General features: G+C 42.1%; 1 protein-coding gene across 3 annotated transcripts in view; it reads right to left on the bottom strand.

Moving 5' to 3' along the window:
- TRIM37 (tripartite motif containing 37) overlaps window positions 1-17828 on the bottom strand; it is a 97893-nt gene continuing 80065 nt past the window's right edge. For all 3 annotated transcript variants that reach the window (XM_066575822.1, XM_066575832.1, XM_066575841.1), the window contains 4 exons: window positions 13943-14064; window positions 10497-10643; window positions 7825-7903; window positions 1-5938 (listed from right to left, as the gene is read on the bottom strand). In XM_066575822.1, the coding sequence (XP_066431919.1) occupies window positions 5935-5938; window positions 7825-7903; window positions 10497-10643; window positions 13943-14064 (352 nt within the window). In that variant the 3' untranslated portion in view covers window positions 1-5934. The remainder of the gene's footprint in view (window positions 5939-7824; window positions 7904-10496; window positions 10644-13942; window positions 14065-17828) is intronic.

The following is a 17828-nucleotide window of genomic DNA, read 5'->3' as shown; positions in this document are numbered from 1 at the left end:
TAATAGAATTAACATTTTTATTACGTCTTACACAATATGTATCAAATACTATTCAAGAGAATGTTTATAGGGAAATGCCTAGTAAGGCCAGTTTCATGTGACTGTATTGTAACACGTCCATAAGGCAGATCCGTAATTGGGACGTGTTACACATGACATTATGCAGGTCGTCAATTTTGTTGGCCATTTAGTCGTTCACAATCCTCAGCGACCCTAAAGGCGAGATCCCTCCATGTACTAATGCAAGTCATTAGTATGTAATAATTGTTAGATCTGTATTTTCCTCCATACTAGCAGTTTAGTTTTATTTTCGACTGAGCAAATATGGAACCATATATGTCAAATATAAAGTTCTGAATATGGAGGCAAAAACAGCCAAAATATCACATTCTGCATTTTTAAAATCTGGCCATGTAAATAGATTTATATTAGCTCAGTAATGCAGCCTGAGGGCTTATTAAACACGAGCATATATATCGGCTGCCGTTTTCACGGCCAGACAATATACGCTACGATTCCAATGCATCAGATCACAGAGGTGTATTCCTGCAGCGTAGAACCGCCTGGCCGGGCGATTTTACATTAGGCAGGAAAGATAGCCCTGGAACTATCTTCCTGGCCGGACTACGGCCACTGCCATAGAGTCCTATAGGAATCAATGATAGCGGCTGGAGAAGGGAGGTGGGAGGGAGTTTAGCAGCGTGACTGATAAACTCCCTCCCCCTTCTCTCCTCTGGCTGTTTGCAATGGGAGGGGGTGGGAGCTTAGCTCCGCCTCCTCCCATTGCAAACAGCCAGAGGGAAGGAGAGAGAGGAGGTAAGCCGGCAAGGGAAGACAGTGTAGCAGAGCTAAACTGTTTGGGGTGGAGGAGTCAAAATACCATAGTCTTGATTATAAATATCTCACCAGAGAGGAGGCCAGCCTTCCCACATATGTATAGCTGGCTTTTTCTGGCAGCAGACTTATTTCACATGAGAAAGGATTGGGCATGTTAAAATACAACATGCCCACTTGTCCACCCTTCTCTCCACTACCATAATGGGACGGTTGAGACGTCCCTTGAAATTAGATTTCTATTGAAATCAACAGTTTTGGCCAACGCACATCCAATGTGTAAACCGCTGCAGAAAATGTTTTTTAGCTGCAGTTGATCTTTGCAGCCATGCCAAGATTGTCATACACATAATCTTCACATTAGCGCCAACTCCTTTTTTTTGAGAATTATGGCTGTGGAAGGTGTGCCAAAATTCTACAACAAATATACAGCACAATATAAGTGAATGAATGGGGCTCACAGTGAGAAAAACCAGCAGCATTACTATCAGGACTCATTCAGACTAGTGCTATTTTCGCACTGCTAAGCAGCACACAGAAGGCGCTTCTATAGGAACCAGTAGTTTCCTATAGAAGCATTCACATGGACGATTGTTAGGTGCGATGATTCAGCGCATCCAACAAAGATAGGACATGCAAATACAAACTCGCATGTTGGCTCAGAGCTGCGTGTAAGGATAGGACATGTCCTATCTTTGTTGTGGGCTTTCCATGGGCTCCTATGGGAGCCTTGAAAGCACGCACCTCAAATCGTGTGATCGGGCTACATAATGTAGCCCCTTCATGCGATCTTTACAGCACTATAGTAGCGCTGTTTTCTTGTTGCTTAGCAGCACGAAAACAGGCCTCATAGAAAAGTTATTGATTTTCAATACAAATTTAAATTTAATGCAATTACTGAATTTTGTGCCGAAAATCCACACATGAATTTACTCTGCAATGTCTGCACATACCCGTTCTGTTCACTCTGTTCGTGTATAACATCTTGTTGCCAGCACCCTTAGTAGCCATGTTTCTGCACTGCTGCTACTAGGCATTTTCCCTATATACACATTTTAATACCATTTGATATGTACTGTGTATTTCAATGTGTAGCGTAAGGCCCCAATAAGATTACAGAACCAGTGCAAATCAATGTATCCATTCATCTCACCATATTTCTAGATACAGTGAGGCCATATTATGGATGCAGTCGCCTTAGACAAATCAGAGCCAGAAAGTATGGGTTGTTATGAAGAATTTTGTTTTTACTTCTGCATTTGAAATCTTCAAAATGGGATAAACATACAGGTAACTATAGAGATGAAACTGCTCAGCGGTTCATGCTTCTTTTAATGTATGTTATTATGGCCTTCTAAAAATGTCAAGATAGTCTGCTGTCTTAAAAACAGCAGAGATGGAAGAAAAAAAAACCCCTCCATTAGAAAAAAAGTCAGCTCTACTATATCTGTATAGTTTAATTTTTCAACTTGATACATTACTTTATTATAAATATATACACTTAAAGACAACAGGAAAAACGCTTTCTAATTCTACTAGTGAGCAAACCGTTACATGTCTTAGTTTTATTAACAAAGTTTCATTCAGTTCGAAACAAACAGATTAAAAAAAAGAAACAAAAAACATACAGACAAATAAAAGAACAGTGAACGTGACCAGACGGTTTAAATAACCCATAAATCAGACTTCGTTATACAAGTACCAGTTCTTTCAGGCAATAATAACAATGCAAACAGCAGCTTGAAAGCTAGAAACAGCAGCAACAGCTTTGGCAATGTCATCGCTCGCTTGGTCTGCGAGGAACAAGCATCTCTACTGCCTTTAACATGTTAAATTAAAAACAACTTAAAATCCTACTGGTGACACTTGTAACCACTGACTGCGTCTACTTTATATGATGAAAATATGAAGCAGAAGATTATACAAATGGAAAGTAATTCAGGAACCAGGCTGAAGGCGTGTAGATGCGGAGGTCAGTATCTAACAGCTGTTACACGCATGTTCTCATCCTTGATGGTGGATAGTACATTTATATAGGTACGCTCTACATAAACGGAAGTGGTCTCAGTATCTTATGCACTATTTGTAATTGCACTGGAAGCCTTACGAGGTGAAGGCCTGTGAAATGTAGTGACAACAGGTTAATAGTTTCAATACAGTGACGGAGCTGTACAAGATATATCATCCCATTTAGTTAGAAGCTGGAAGCAGACATTGTGTCCCCCCCCCCCCCCCCTCTTGGATGCTGCAAATGAATCACAATACAAGTGAAGTTTAATAGGTCTAATCTGTGTCAACCCACACCCAGACAACGGCCTGTCTACAGGGGACACTATTGGCAACACATTCTTAATATATTGCAGATATAGAAAATGTAACAATTCATACAATATTCAGCTCCGATTAGAGTACAAAATATACATTTATAGGTTTCTTCTTAGTGCAGTGAACAGTAACATAGCTCCCAATGTTAAAGGGACGCTCCCGGTTTGTATGAATGACGTTAAGCCTTACTTATCAAAAAAAAGGTGATTCCACACCCCATTTGCTCATTACAACCTTGTAACAGAGGGGGGGAAAAAAAGTCATGATCCCATAAATTAGTGGAGAGTTCTTTCTGCATGGATGGAAGACTCTACAAAGGTCTCTGCCATTCTGCTCCCTGCTTGTAACGAGGACTGAGGGCACAATAGACCCCTGATCTTGTGATCAGTTGGTGGGGTAATGGGGTATCTAAATCCCACATTGCATAAGTGTCTGTTGCAGAAGCACCCCTGGTGACCAAGAGGAATAAAGCTGCCCTTCAATAGTCTGCAGGATAGTTCATATAAGTGATCCCACCAGCAACCCATCCAGACTAAATTGGCCAATAATGTACGCTTTTCTTTAGATGCTGGACTTGCGCAAAGTGGTGACTGACTGGTGATCTCACCATACACTATTTTTCGCCAAATTTGGCCCACCACTAGTGACATCTTCCAGCATGATGGATCACAATTTTGGTAGATTGCAGCATGACATTGGAAACAATCTGCAGGGATTCTTCAAAACTATTGTCCAAAATGGCCAACTTTAATCTCAGGTGTATGGGCACTTTAAAGGATGTGCTCAAAGCTTGTAATATAGCTTTTGCAGTAATTGGGTCTCAGAAAGATGATCTCAGGGGACTACAGCTTCAAGGAGATCAATATGTGTTTAGCTTCGTGTATAGATATCTTGTCCATAGATGTAAACTGGTCAATTTAGAGGTATGCATATAAACAAAGTGCATCATTGTAGACCAGGCTTCTAAAAATCTACTAATTAGAGACCAAATGAATTGCTGCAGAACATATATTAGCAAATCACATACTCCATTCAATTACCTTAATTTATACAAACAAGGGAGTTTGCCATGTACAAGCTGCTACATACCCTTGTGGACTGGATCCTTCTACCTGCTCAGGTGGTCTTCATTTTTAGTATTTAGGTGCTCAAATGTGAAGGCGCACAGTTGCATATAAGTTCAGCAAAATAAGTCTTTCTGGAACAAACAACCTGGCAAGTGTGGACCTGAAGGGTTTATATAGTCAGCTATGTGAATACTGTAAATCATGCTGGCTCTACCGTTAGGCTGTTAGTGTAGTTATTGCTTGAAGTCTTCTAGCACCTGTCTAGCTAGAATGCCATTATATCATTACTTTTCTCATTATTGCCTTCCCCATAAGCCTGGAGACACAAAAAACATACAAATGACATTTTTTAATACAATACAGTACACACTTCCGCAGTAGCCATGCAGATTTCAAAGAACTGATGTTTTTAATGATTAGCATACTGCTAGGCAGGAAAGCCAACCATTGTTATTAATTGTGTGTGCCAATTTTTAAATGTCATTGAGAAGAATAGTTCTTCGTCGGAACAAACATGACATAGTATAGATCGACCGGGCTGGTGTATTCATTTAGCTCAATAAACCTACTTCATCAGAGCTTGCTGAAGATGTAGTCTCATAAAACAAGTGCAAAGCAAAATATGGTGTATAGCCCCTTGCAGCGAAACAGATGTTTGCCTTCTGTTTAACAAAGCAGTGTTTTGTATCTGACTAGATGCCATAGGCAAGATCTGCAATCAATTTTTTTTCATATATAACCAACTTAGTGCAGCTGGGACTTATTAGATGTTTGTCTCCTCTTTATATCAGTGAAAGTGGGTTTTCTGAATTCTATCTAGATCTCTGCAATATGCTGGCCGTACAGAGAAGCAATAAGCTAGCCCATACTTGCCAGTCCAAGCCCCATTGCCAAACATAGTCTGACAGGAATGGCTGACCGCTAAGGTCCGACTCTACAGCTGGTTAAAACAGACCTGACGGGGTGAATGGAGAGACCATGCTGGAGCAGCACGGTGCTAGTTTATTGCATTTCTACATTGTCAGTTTTTAATACATGACTCAGAAAACTCCTTTAAAACTAGATCAGCGTGACTTTCCCCCTCTTGTACATACAGTAATTGCATGTATTGATGTACATTCCAATGGAATATTGGTTTCCATTCTCCGTAGTTTATGATGGAATAATCGAATGTGACAGGTTCCCTCTTAAACAGTGTTTTTCTTATAAAGCACCATAAACTAAGTTATCATGCTTATAGGGCAGGGATGAGGAGCTCGGGAGTGTTCTTTTTATGCTAATCTGGCTCCCTGTTCCCTCACCGTCAGCCCTGTAGGTTGGCACAGGGTCAGTCAGTGTGTGCACACAATGATCTCTATGGGAGCGCCTGCAAACTGTCTGAAGAAAAAGGACCACACTCACAGGCCAGTGAGGGAACAGGTAGCCAGGTAAGTATAAGACGTACACCCTCTGATTCCATGCTCCCTGTCCTATATGCACCATAGCTTCAGTTATGGTACAGCATATGATAGGTTCCCATTAATTCTGCATATTTACTGTATATGAACCCTTTTTTATTATGGACTTGTTTGTAGTGCTGAACGGCATTCTTGGTTATATATATTACAGCAGTAAATGTTGACACCAGATTGGATGTAGTCCTAAGTAACCCAGAGTTTAGTGGCTTAGGTCTTCAGCTCAGTTGGAGAGGTCTAACTTTTCTCACCGATTACCTACAAAAAAAAAACACACACTTGAAAGAGCTGAACACATGAAAGACAGAACAAACATCATAGCTGTTATTACCATTAAATTCTGTAATCCAATTGGGCAAGGTCGGGTGGCAGTGCAAGCTCCCCACATGTCCCTACCACTACAAAGAGTGGTATATTCTAATACACATTTGTCCAATAAAGACATTGAGAATACATACATATACCCATTCGCTGTCACTGATTTATACATTTCCTCAAAATATAATCATAGGTGTCACAGTAACAGACTACACAGAACATTTCATTTAATTAAATCTGAAGCAGTTTTCTTTGCAATGTACAAACAATTTCTCAATTCCTCAATGCCAGTCACAAAATGGTAGTACTTGTGAGCCTCCTTATTTTCTAACTTTCACTTGTAGAATCCATATTGGTCCTGCTTAATTGCTATAGGATCAACATTTTGATTATAATACCTGATGTTCATTAAAGGCTATTTGTGCTTGTTTACCCCTGGCTAAAATTTGCCACAGCACTGGCATATGAGTCACAGTCCACTCAAAGGGTAGAAACACATGGTGCAGCTGCCAGCACCCAGGCAGCTGTGGCCACGCAAATCACTGGCAAAGTTGTGCAATCATTGACAACGACAGGTGGGTGTATTGTGGCTGTCCGCGGCCAGCTGCACCATGTCTTTCCATTCTTAACTTGTTTTATCTACTCAGCATAAATACGGCACCAGAGCCAAACTCCTGACATAAATACGGCACCAAAACCATAAACTAAATTTCTTTTTTATATGGGCATTTTCAGGCAAGTGACACAGCCTGTCAGTTTACAGTTACCAGATTATCTACTCGAATACCAGCTCTATGCATGGATAGTGATTACAATACAGCTACCTCAAGAGATCACATGTGATGTTGTCGCTTTTTGGAGTCCTCCATATTCCGTTTTCTTCTCTCTGGGTCCAGCCTACCATAGAGATTTCTTCCTGCCGTGACTTGTTTCTGCACACTCCCCATCCTGCTGCTGCAGCCCCTAATTAACTTATCAGCACCCTCCATGGTAATAATGTGCCTGTTGTGGTCCTACTAAGTAATAGTGTATGTGCTGTGGCCAGACTAAGTGTTCATTTGAATGGGCATATGCAATTTTAGTCTGTGAAAAACGCACAATTTTCATTGCATATATGTGTATTTTTGGTGTGTGTGTTAGAATAGTGACATCTCTGTGGCCTCAGTTAATAGTGACCCTTTTTTGACTTAAATTAGTAGTAGGTTCCCCTCTGTTACCTCCACTAGTAATAGCCCATCTGTCGCTCCAAATGTCATTATGGCCCTCCTGCGGCCCCAATAAGTTATAGAACCTCCTCTGTAATCCTAATTATTAATAAGAATTAAGTGAATATCACTTTTTTCATGAATCACAAAATCTAGACATCTGTAGAGCTTACAGCAGCTGATGACATGCACACATACAAAGCTGATGTGTCGCAGTGCGCACTATAGCAAAACATAATCTGGCTGCTCCTCTACCCCGGCTCTAGTGACCGAGCGAGAATATGCTCTGCTATAGCACACATTGCATCAGAGATCAGCCATGCATGTTATCTGCTGTTGTAAGCTCTACAGATGGCTGGACTTTTAGGAGCGAGGACAGGGTGGCCTAAAGCACTTGTATGTGGCCCAGGGGGTATATGCCTCCCTGCCCATTGACTGACCACCATATTGTTAATGAAGATTTCTATAGCAAATATCCTCCTCTACCATTCCTGATGACAGTGAGTGGCTTGGGAGTGATGTTACAGTTGCAAATGCCAGCTAGTAATATGTATAGTTCATGGCTATTATATACAGCTGTCTCAACTCGAGGAGAATAGGAGGAATAGAAATAAATGTTACCTTCCACCATTGTCTCCTGTAGCAAAATGAAGGTCTTCTGCGCTTATATTGTTGTCATCTGAAAAAGGACAGCCTTGATCTACATAATGAAAACAGCATTTTACCATAGGAGCACAGACAAGTGTACTAATCATAAAAAGAGGGGAAAAAAACAACTAATCCTGGGAATGAAATATGAATGGCTACTAACATTTTGCCCGTAGTCACAGCTGTGCCCAAGGATTCACTAAGAAATGGTGTTTCCAAATAATATGTTTAAATACATACATGACTTGTTTGGGCGGCAGGGGCGTAACTAGTAAACCAATACTGTCAATGAAGCTTCATAGTTAGGGGCCCAGTACAGGATTTTGCACCAGGGGCCCAGCAGCTTCAAGTTACGCCTCTGGTGGGCGGGGTTATCGAAATGCAAAAGTGAAGACTCTAAGGATGTGCTTGGATGTTCTGTTCTCTGGTAGAACATATAAGGCATGCTGACATTACTTTCTGCTTTATAGTGGAAGTAGTTTCCTCTAAACTTGAATATGGTAGATGGGCTTAAGGTAAGTTTACACTAAACAAGTGTTGCTGCTATGCGATCACGCAGGAGCGATAGTCATTCCATGAATGGGGGCAGAGCGGGCCAGAGATTTCTTACAGATGCTCACCTGCCTCCATTAACATTCAACAGGACTGAACAACTCCTGTTAACATGAAGTGAGAAGTTACCTAATAGTCGCTTCCTTTCAGTGAATTGAAACAAAGTGTCTACTCAGCAATTTCGCACTCCGTTCCCTGTCACTGGCTGTTTGTACACGGGATGACCATCGCCAAAAAATTGCTGTTTCAAGCAATTATTCAGGCCATGATCGCCCTGTGTAAAGGTACCTTTAGGAATGGACAAACTCTTATCTTATTGTAGTTGCTATATTATGTTCTCTTCTCACTCAGAACCGAACAAAAAAAAAAAAACATAACATTTCCACTACCCTTCAGAAACCCTACGGACAGATAGTAGAACCAGCAACTCAACAAGAAGTGGAGCAACATAAAAATGGAGTTCCCAGCAGTTGCTACTTAAGACGTTAGTAATAATGGTTAAATATATAGCTACATCAGGCAAGGAAGAACAAGGTCTGTGCCACGGAGTAGCAAATGCTGGCCTTTACACTAGTAAAAGACAATAGGAGCATGCGCACATTGATGATCATGTGATTATTCATGTCCACGGGCAGAGTAGCCCTTTAATGGACGCGAGTGGCTTGTTGACGGGATAGAAGGCTTTTCAGAACAAAGGGTATGGCTTTCTACAGCTAAAAAACTGTGCAGAACTTCTAATATACGTAGGCAAGTTATCTACTTTCCTGCCTCCAACATTAGAATGGAGTCAAAATTAAGTGGCCAACCCCTTAACAGTCACTTATATTTTCTGCATGGCCTGGGTTCCAATGGCTTGCCAAGGAACTTCACCAGCTCTTCTAATGCCAAATAAGCAGCTTCTAGTGAAACCCAGCTTCTGACTGAAAGGACCAATAAAAACCGTTTTTAGGCATACACACAAAACTTTAAAGCTACAGAATGCACCAATTCTTGCGTGAGGGCTCCAAATATTTAGCTTACATGAAGACACAGAAGCATAGTCATTATGGTATTTTTCGCTCAAAAACCTACTTTGACAAAGTATGAAAAAATATGCAGCGAAAATGATTTTACAAACCTACCGGTATATAATGCATACAAATTAGCCATGACATCACATACAGGGATAAAAAAACAAAACAAAAACAAACCCTCCCCCCACTATTTCCTTTCAGAGGCATCAGTGATTAAATGAGGCAAAATATGTATTCTAAATACTGTAATTAACTGTCCGTATCTGGTTCTCTTTCTAAAGCAAACACACATTATACAAATGGTCATCGAAAAGCTCCTGAGCAACTTTTAGACTAACAAATTCAAAGTAGCAAATATTTGTGCCAAATGGTTCCAATCCTAGGGTCATCTATAAAATTTTGTACAAAAGACAGCACCGTCTTTTACACTCCACTATTTAACGTAGAGTTGAAAAAAAACAAGACACCAACTTTTCAGCTACCTTGAAAACTAGTAGTGTAATCATTGTAAGCCTTTAACACAGACAAGTATTACCAAGAAAAAAGAAGATCTAGCTAATAAAATAAGACAGCCTAGGCAATGAAAATCTGGTTTTCAAAGATATAAAATCAGCATCAGCAGAATGAGGACTGTCGTATAACCAACCTCCAAAACAGAGATTGTACTAAAAAGATATACAGAGGAAAAAAAAGTTGCAAATTTTGGATCCATTATTGCAGTAGCCCTTGTCAGTGTGTAATTATTGAAAATATTGCCTGGACTTCCCCAAGCAAAACTGAGTGAGCAAGAAGGTAAATCTGCAGTACACCACATAACCACAAGGTGGCATGGAGAGCCTTCATTCAAATCGGAATCATGAACCCTTAAATAAAGTTCTTTAGGCATCTAAGGAGAACTATAAACCACATAAAGCAATAAGAGACCCCCTGGTAATACACACATGGTTAACAGTGAATCCAGGTGCAGAATCCTCCCTGCACAGAAGTATTTTGTGTTCCAGGTGTGATCGGATAGGGAACACAATGGAGCAAACTGGAAAGTGGGTGTGATGGCATAGCCCTAAAAAAGAGGGAACTTACCGTCACCAGATGGTTGTGCTGTGAAATTGTCATTAAAGCTGCCACAGGTAATACTTTCTTCTTGCTCTTCGTTTTCAGTGTCACACTCAATGTCACTGTCGCTACTCATTCCTGGCAGAATGTGAAGAACATGCTTAGAGCATAAACCTGTGGAGAGAAGAGAGAAAAACTAAACAGGATTAGAAGACAGAATCAGATAACACAAGACATAATAAAGAAGTGAACAGAGCAGCAGCGCCATATGTTTATCACTTGCAGATGAGTGTATAATAATTCCTAGTCCTAGCAGTGAAAATGTTAATCCGGTAATCTTGTAAATGAGAGGGAATGGTACAGTAGAACATCACGCAGCAGTGACTAAGCGTGAACAGCGTCTCTTATACCATGTCACTGAAAGACCTTCTCTAAATGCCAACTCCTACACACTTTTCACATGCAGCAGATAGGGATGGATGCTGGCACCTTAATACAAGTTCTATACTACAAGACGTCAGTCACGGAAATTTAAATGAGTGCAGGGGTGGAAAAATAGGTGATTTAGCAAGAAATAAATAAAACACACTTTTGTATTAGAGATCACTTACTAAAATCAACACTTTTGTAGCTGAAGCAGCGAACAAACAATAGATGCAGTTAGCAATTGTTGAAAAATGCCTACTGAGAGCTTTGTGATTCACATCATGCCGACTGTATTCTCCTAAAGCTGGGGCTTTAATGTAAAGTCAGAAGCATTCACAATGGAGGTGGGGGAAGACGTGAAGACTACTTCTGGAAACTACTAGAATTATTCCAGGTATTAAACATATTATCCCGCCTCCCCTGCGCCAGACTCTTCCCCCTTTAATCCATCCTGAATGCGGCAGCCAGGCTTATCTTCCTGTCCAGCTGCTACTCGGACGCCTCTGCCCTGTGCCGGTCACTGCAGTGGCTGCCCGTTAAATACAGAATTCTATTCAAACTCACTACCCTCATCCACAAAGCTCTCCACAGCATTGCGCCGCCCTACATTGCCTCCCTCATCTCAATCCACCACCCAGCCCGCGCCCTCTGCTCTACTAACAAAATCAGACTAGGTGCCCCTGTAATTTGAACCGCTCATTCCTGCCTCCAAGACTTCTCCAGAGCAACACCAGTCCTCTGGAATGCGCTACCTCAAACTATCCGGGTAATCAATGACACACTAAACTTCAGGCGTGCTCTAAAAATGCACCTCTTCAGGGAGGCACACCATATCGCCCAAACCAAACCCCTCTGTACTCCGCCTGATAACATGCTCCTTGTCCTACTTACTGCAATCATAACGCTTTTAAGTGGGGAGGAAAAACAGAAAACGAAGAATGATGAAGTGATTAATAAACTGAAGTATGGACACACTGATATCAAGCTGCAGTGAAAAATGGAACATGCGGATTTTGACAGATCTGCACCAAAATCCACATTAGATTTTCCACTACAGAAATTCCGCAACATGTAGACGTACGCTTAGGCCTCCTGCACACGAGCAGAAATTTTGCCCGTGGAAACTACCATAGCATTGCGTTAGAAGACATAGTCCTAGGCAGATGGCCGCAATTTGTCTACGCGAAATCACGCGCAGAAAACAAATCATGGCATGGACAACTTCTGTGCGGGGGCTCGCAGAGCCCCACACAGAAATATGTCACTCCTTGGCCGCCGGCTCCGCTCTGCCCATGCGCCGGCTGGCCGGCAGATCAAGGAGCTGTAGCTGCGGGAGAGGCGAGTGCCACGCTGGTCCCTGAAGGGGCTCGGGTTGAGAATTCTGGCAGCGGCATCCGACCCGGCCATCTGCAGGCAGCCTTACGGGTATTATATATTGCCACACCCAATGCTAACAGCTGTATAAAAAAACTATACCATCAAGCAACATACCAAAAGAACTATTCAGTAGGACACATCCTTCTCTTCTAGGAGTTATGGAAATGGTTGTTAAATTCAGGTTTACAGCATCAGCAAGCATGCTGGACCATTGCCCCATACAAACTTCCCTATTATTTACAGCTTGGGTGGAGGAGGGCATAACAGCAGGCATCCAGTGGTCTTTTCCTCAACAATCTAATGTCAGCTACCATAAAACACAATCAGTGAGACATATCTACGGGCCCATTTACACTGAAAGAAAAAAGAAAATTCGCTAAAAAGTGATTGTTTGAGCAATAATCGTTGCGTCTAAATGCACAGCAATTGCTAGCTGATCATTAAATTCAGTCCAACCTAAACTGCCTTATCAGTTCTCCGCGGGTAGTACTGATAGCATTGTTTCCCACTGGAGAACAAAAGAACTGAAAGCTGATAAGAGCCCTTGGGCTATAAACTGCTTTCAGCTAAGGCTTCATTTGCACACTTCATTGCTCTTAAGTAGTTACCTAATAGTTTATGCAAAATGATCGCTCAAAGATGTCACTCAAACCATGGTTTGAGTGATCATCGCTCCGTGTATATGGGCCGTAAGTAAAAATCTCAATTTATCCTGAATTTTAAGACAGATAAAAGAATAAGAAACCCATAAATCTGGGGGAAGAGGCAAGAAGGATAATGGTGGTGCTTATGACAGCCATTCAGATGTTTAGTTTTAATCTTCATTTGCATTAGTTAGGCCTCATGTCCACAGGCAAAGATATGAAAGAAAACCCCGTGCGTTTTTCCTGCACGCGCATCTGCGCCCCATAGGGATGCATTAGACACCCGCGGGTAGTTAAATACCTGCGGATGTCATTTTTCCCTGCAAGCGCGGGTTCCGCGTGCAGGAAAAAATCCGGACATGCTCCATTTAGGTGCGCAAGTCCAGCAAGGACGGCTCCCGCAGCCTTCTATTGAAGCCTATGGAAGCCGTCCAGATCCGCGTGAGACCCGCACCAGACATTAACTCACCTGCTCAGGACGGTATGGGTCTTCCCTTCTTCGTGGCCGCATCTTCTTTCTTCGGCCCGGTGGATGTGCCCGGCGCATGCGCGCGGCACGCAGCCGGCGTGCCGAGCACATCCGCCGGGCCGAAGAAAGAAGATCCGGCCGTGACGGAGAGAAGATCAGGCCGCGAAGAAGAGAAGCTCCGGAGCGTGCGGAGAGGTGAGTAATTCTTATTTTCAGCCCTCATGTCCGCGGGGCAGGAGGGACCTGCCACGGATTCTCCATGGATTTTCCCCGTGGACATGAGGCCTTATACTCCATTACACTGCTATGGGTTTTATTATAACTACCACCAAATGTGTATGCCCCTGAGGATGGCATGGGACACGCTGCTGATTTTACTGAGATAGGTTGAAAATATTGGTTTGAAGCATACAATGGAGACTGCCAATAATCCTATCCCCCGCATCATTACTATAGGCACCCACATATTCATACAATGCATATATAAAGTCCTTCATGACAAATATAGGCCAAGTGAAATCGAGAAGGGAGGAGAAATGAGAGACAAACACATTTACCTTCATCTGGATAAGGCGAAGCGCCATCTGATATGATGGGGTTAATTTCACCTGCATCTTGATCACTGTCCAAGCTGCCAGTCTGCACAGCATCCTTTGCAGTCCATCCTTTAGAATTTGACCTTTGTAAGAGGATACAGATTTAATTAGTAATCCCCATAATATAAAGCTGCAGTAAATATGAGAAAGCTTTCATCGTAAAGGCGTTTTTACACCTATCGATTTATTGTTCGAAGGAACAATGTCAGGCTGCACGAGCGAACTCCGTTTATAAAGGCAGATAAATAAATAGTTTGCCGGGTCAGTTACCAAATCGTTCAGATTTAATGCACAAGTGAATGAATAAAATAAAAAAATATAAATAAAATTTCATTTGTATAGCGCCAACTTATTCCGCAGCGCTTTCAGGTAATTTATTATTGCTGGGGTGGGCAACCTTGAGCCGGCTGCCTGAACCATGTGGGGATTGAACTCCTAACCTTCAGGTCATGAGCGAGAGCTTCAGGCTGCTGCCTTAGCACCCTGCACAACTGAACGATTAGCATGAAAATCGAATGATAAGCATATGAGCCAGCGATGATTTTCGTGCTTGAGTGAAATGAACAACCGATCGAATTATTGCTCGTTTGATTGTTGACATACTCAACGATTATTGTTCATTTTCGATCATGTAAATGAGTTTTTGAACGGTTATAATCATTCCTTGTAAAAGGGCCTTAAGCGAATGATGATACATACACTTATTCAAATGTGGTAGTGAAGCAACTATATGCCAGAACATTTCAAGATGGGGGAAACATCATTAATGTTAGAGTTACATGGCGACTTTACTATGATACGGATCCAAAAATCACTGTAGCTCTGTGACCTCAAAATCTTAATGAAGCCAATATGGTCATGATGTGACTCACAAGTAGCCCCAAATGTGACTGGCAAATATCACGAAATCCAAAAAAGGCACATTTCTAATTATCTGCACGTTTTGGTTAAAGGGGTTTTCCAGTGAAATACCACTGATGACCTATCATCAGGATAGGTCATCAATAGCTGATCAGCTGGGGTCCGTCACTTGGGACCCCGACCAGTCAGCTGCCAGCACCACAAATACAGAGGTCAGAGCTGAAGCAGCAGAGGTCTCTGCTCCGACCTCTGTGTAGTGACCGATGCTTGTAACTGCAGATACAGCTCGCGTTGTTTTCGATGAGACCTGAACCTGTAGTCACAAGTGCTGGCTACTACACAGAGGTCAGCAGGGAGACTTCCGCAGCTTCAGCTCCGACCTCTGTGTATTTGCGGCACTGGAGCATGTGCCCGCTCAGCTGATCGATTGGGGTCCTGAGTGACGGACCCCAACCGATCAACTATTGCTGACCTATCCTGATGATACGTCATCGATAGCATTTACCTGGAAAATCCCTTTAACTGCAAGCCACAGAGTGACCAAATTGATTCTAGCCCTAGTCTAATGCAGTATTTACATTTAAATTGGTTTAATACTGTAATGTTATGAGAACATGACAACAAGGGTCTACACACCATAGTGAAGCACAATTAGCCTATAACAAGCAGACCACCACCACAATCAAGCCCTTACCCTACTCATATGGACTGTAGGTCTCCAAAACAGGCATATTTTGGAGACAAAGTTTCAGGGAATCACACTGCTTAACCCCTTAGCGACCGGGCCATAGTGTTTTTACGTCCTGCAGCTGCAGGACGTGTATGGAGGGAGGTAGCGGCACTATCTCCCTCCATACAGCGCGGGCATCAGCTGTTTATTACAGCTGACACCCGCGGGCAATAGCCGCGCTCGGCCGTTCGGCCGATCGCGGCTATTAACCCTTTAAATGCCGCTGTCAATTCTGACAGCGGCATTTAAATCCCCCGAACGCTGTTTGGGGGTCCCGCACGGCCCCCCCGCGGTGAGATCGGGGAATCCGTGCAGGTGTCATGGCAGCTGGGGGCCTAATGAATGGCCCCAGGGCTGCCTTAGCAGACTGCCTATCAAGTCATCCACACAGGGTGGCTTCATAGACTGCCTGTAAAAAAGCAGTATGACGTTATGCTATAGCATTACGTCATACTGCAGGAGCGATCAAAGCATCGCATGTTAAAGTCCCCCAGGGGGACTTCAAAGTAAAGTGAAAAAAAAAGATCAATAAAGTTTTTTAAATTGTAAAAAAAAAAAAAAAAAAAAGTTATAAAAGTTTAAATCACCCCCCTTTTGCCATATCTATTATTAAAAAATCTAAATCATAAAATAAAAATATGTATTTGATATCACCGCGTCCGTAAAAGTCCGATCTATCAAAGTAGTGCATTATTTTTTCTGCACGGTGAACGTGGTCCGAAAAAAAAAATAAAGAACGCCAGAAATGCATTTTTTTAGTTACCCTGTCTCCCAGAAAAAATGCAATAAAAAGTGATCAAAAAGTCGTATGTATTCCAAATTGATACTATTGGAAACTACAGGACATCCCACAAAAAATGAGCCCTTGCTCAACTACGTCGATGGAAAAATAAAAACGTTATCGCGCGCACAAAATGACCGCAGAAAATAATTGAAAAAAATTTAATATCTTAAAAAAAAAAATACAAGAACTACAGCAAAAACAATACTATATAAGTTTGGTATCGTAGTAATCGTACTGACCCATAAAATAAAAATATCAGGTCGTTTTTGTTGCAGTTTGTGCGTCGTAGAAACAGGACGCACCGAAAGATGGTGGAATGTCGGTTTTTTTTCCATTTCTCTCTGCTAAGAATTTTTAAAAAGTTTTTCAGTACATTATATGGTACAATAAATAGTGCCATTGAAAAATACAACTCGTCCCGCAAAAAACAAGCCCTCATACAGCCACTTCGATAGATAAATAAAGGAGCTACGATTTTTTAAAAGGGAGTAGGAAAAAACAAAAATGGAAAAAAGCAAAAAAGCCTGGTCACTAAGGGGTTAATGCCCCTCTAACACCATCACCCAGACCCTTCGCCCCCAATGGGGTGAATTTTTTGCATAGATTATTTACTTTGCTAATCTACTAATCTTCCCTGTGAAGGGACCCAAGCACCAGTAGTCAATCCCTCAACGACGACCACACTAATTAGAGGAGTACCCCTTGAACTGTACGCCGTCCACGGCTTGGTCTTCCACGTTTTCGGGACAAGGCAACAGTCAAACTGGTAAGCACTTGATATGAATGTCACTGAGCAACGCTTTAGTCTCCCTAGCGGCGCTGTTGGCTGAAGCACAACCGCGCCACTAGGCTTTTGACCTGGCCTGACGGATCACTCAATGTATCAAACTCAAATTTTAGGATTTTACGATGGTTGTGAGGATGTCACAAATCATCCACCAAAGGTCACATAAAGGGGTCAAAGTGTGGTGCAAGAAAAAGCCTGTAGGTTCTTTTATATTAGATTTAAGTAACTCCCATAAAAGTGAATAAGAATTATGGGAAAGCGTATATACAAACCTATATAGTTAGGCCAGCTTCATACTGCAAATTTTTTCCCTGCTGCTCTGCCTTTGGTTTCAGTCTTACATGCTGGAAACAGCATTACGGTAGACAGAACCAGTATTTAATGTGTGAAACGAATACCATCATAGGCCTAACGTCCACTGGATAATTATATTTACGAAATCCACACGGATGGCCCGCACACGTGATCCGCGCCCATAGGGATGCACTGGACACCTATTGGCAGTTAAGTAAATATCTGTGGATGTCATTTTTCCCTGCCGCGTGGATCACACATGCGGAAAAAAATCACCCGCAGCATGCTCCATTTTCTGTGGGTTTCCCGCACTGAAGGCTCCCGCAGGCTCACCCACAGCTTAATTTCTGCTCTGCCGCAGGAAAGCAGGGATTAAAAAAAATAAATAAAT

The sequence above is a fragment of the Eleutherodactylus coqui genome, chromosome 1, assembly GCF_035609145.1.
Source record: "Eleutherodactylus coqui strain aEleCoq1 chromosome 1, aEleCoq1.hap1, whole genome shotgun sequence".
Taxonomy (NCBI): domain Eukaryota; kingdom Metazoa; phylum Chordata; class Amphibia; order Anura; family Eleutherodactylidae; genus Eleutherodactylus; species Eleutherodactylus coqui.
This window is presented reverse-complemented; position numbering and strand designations above follow the sequence as displayed.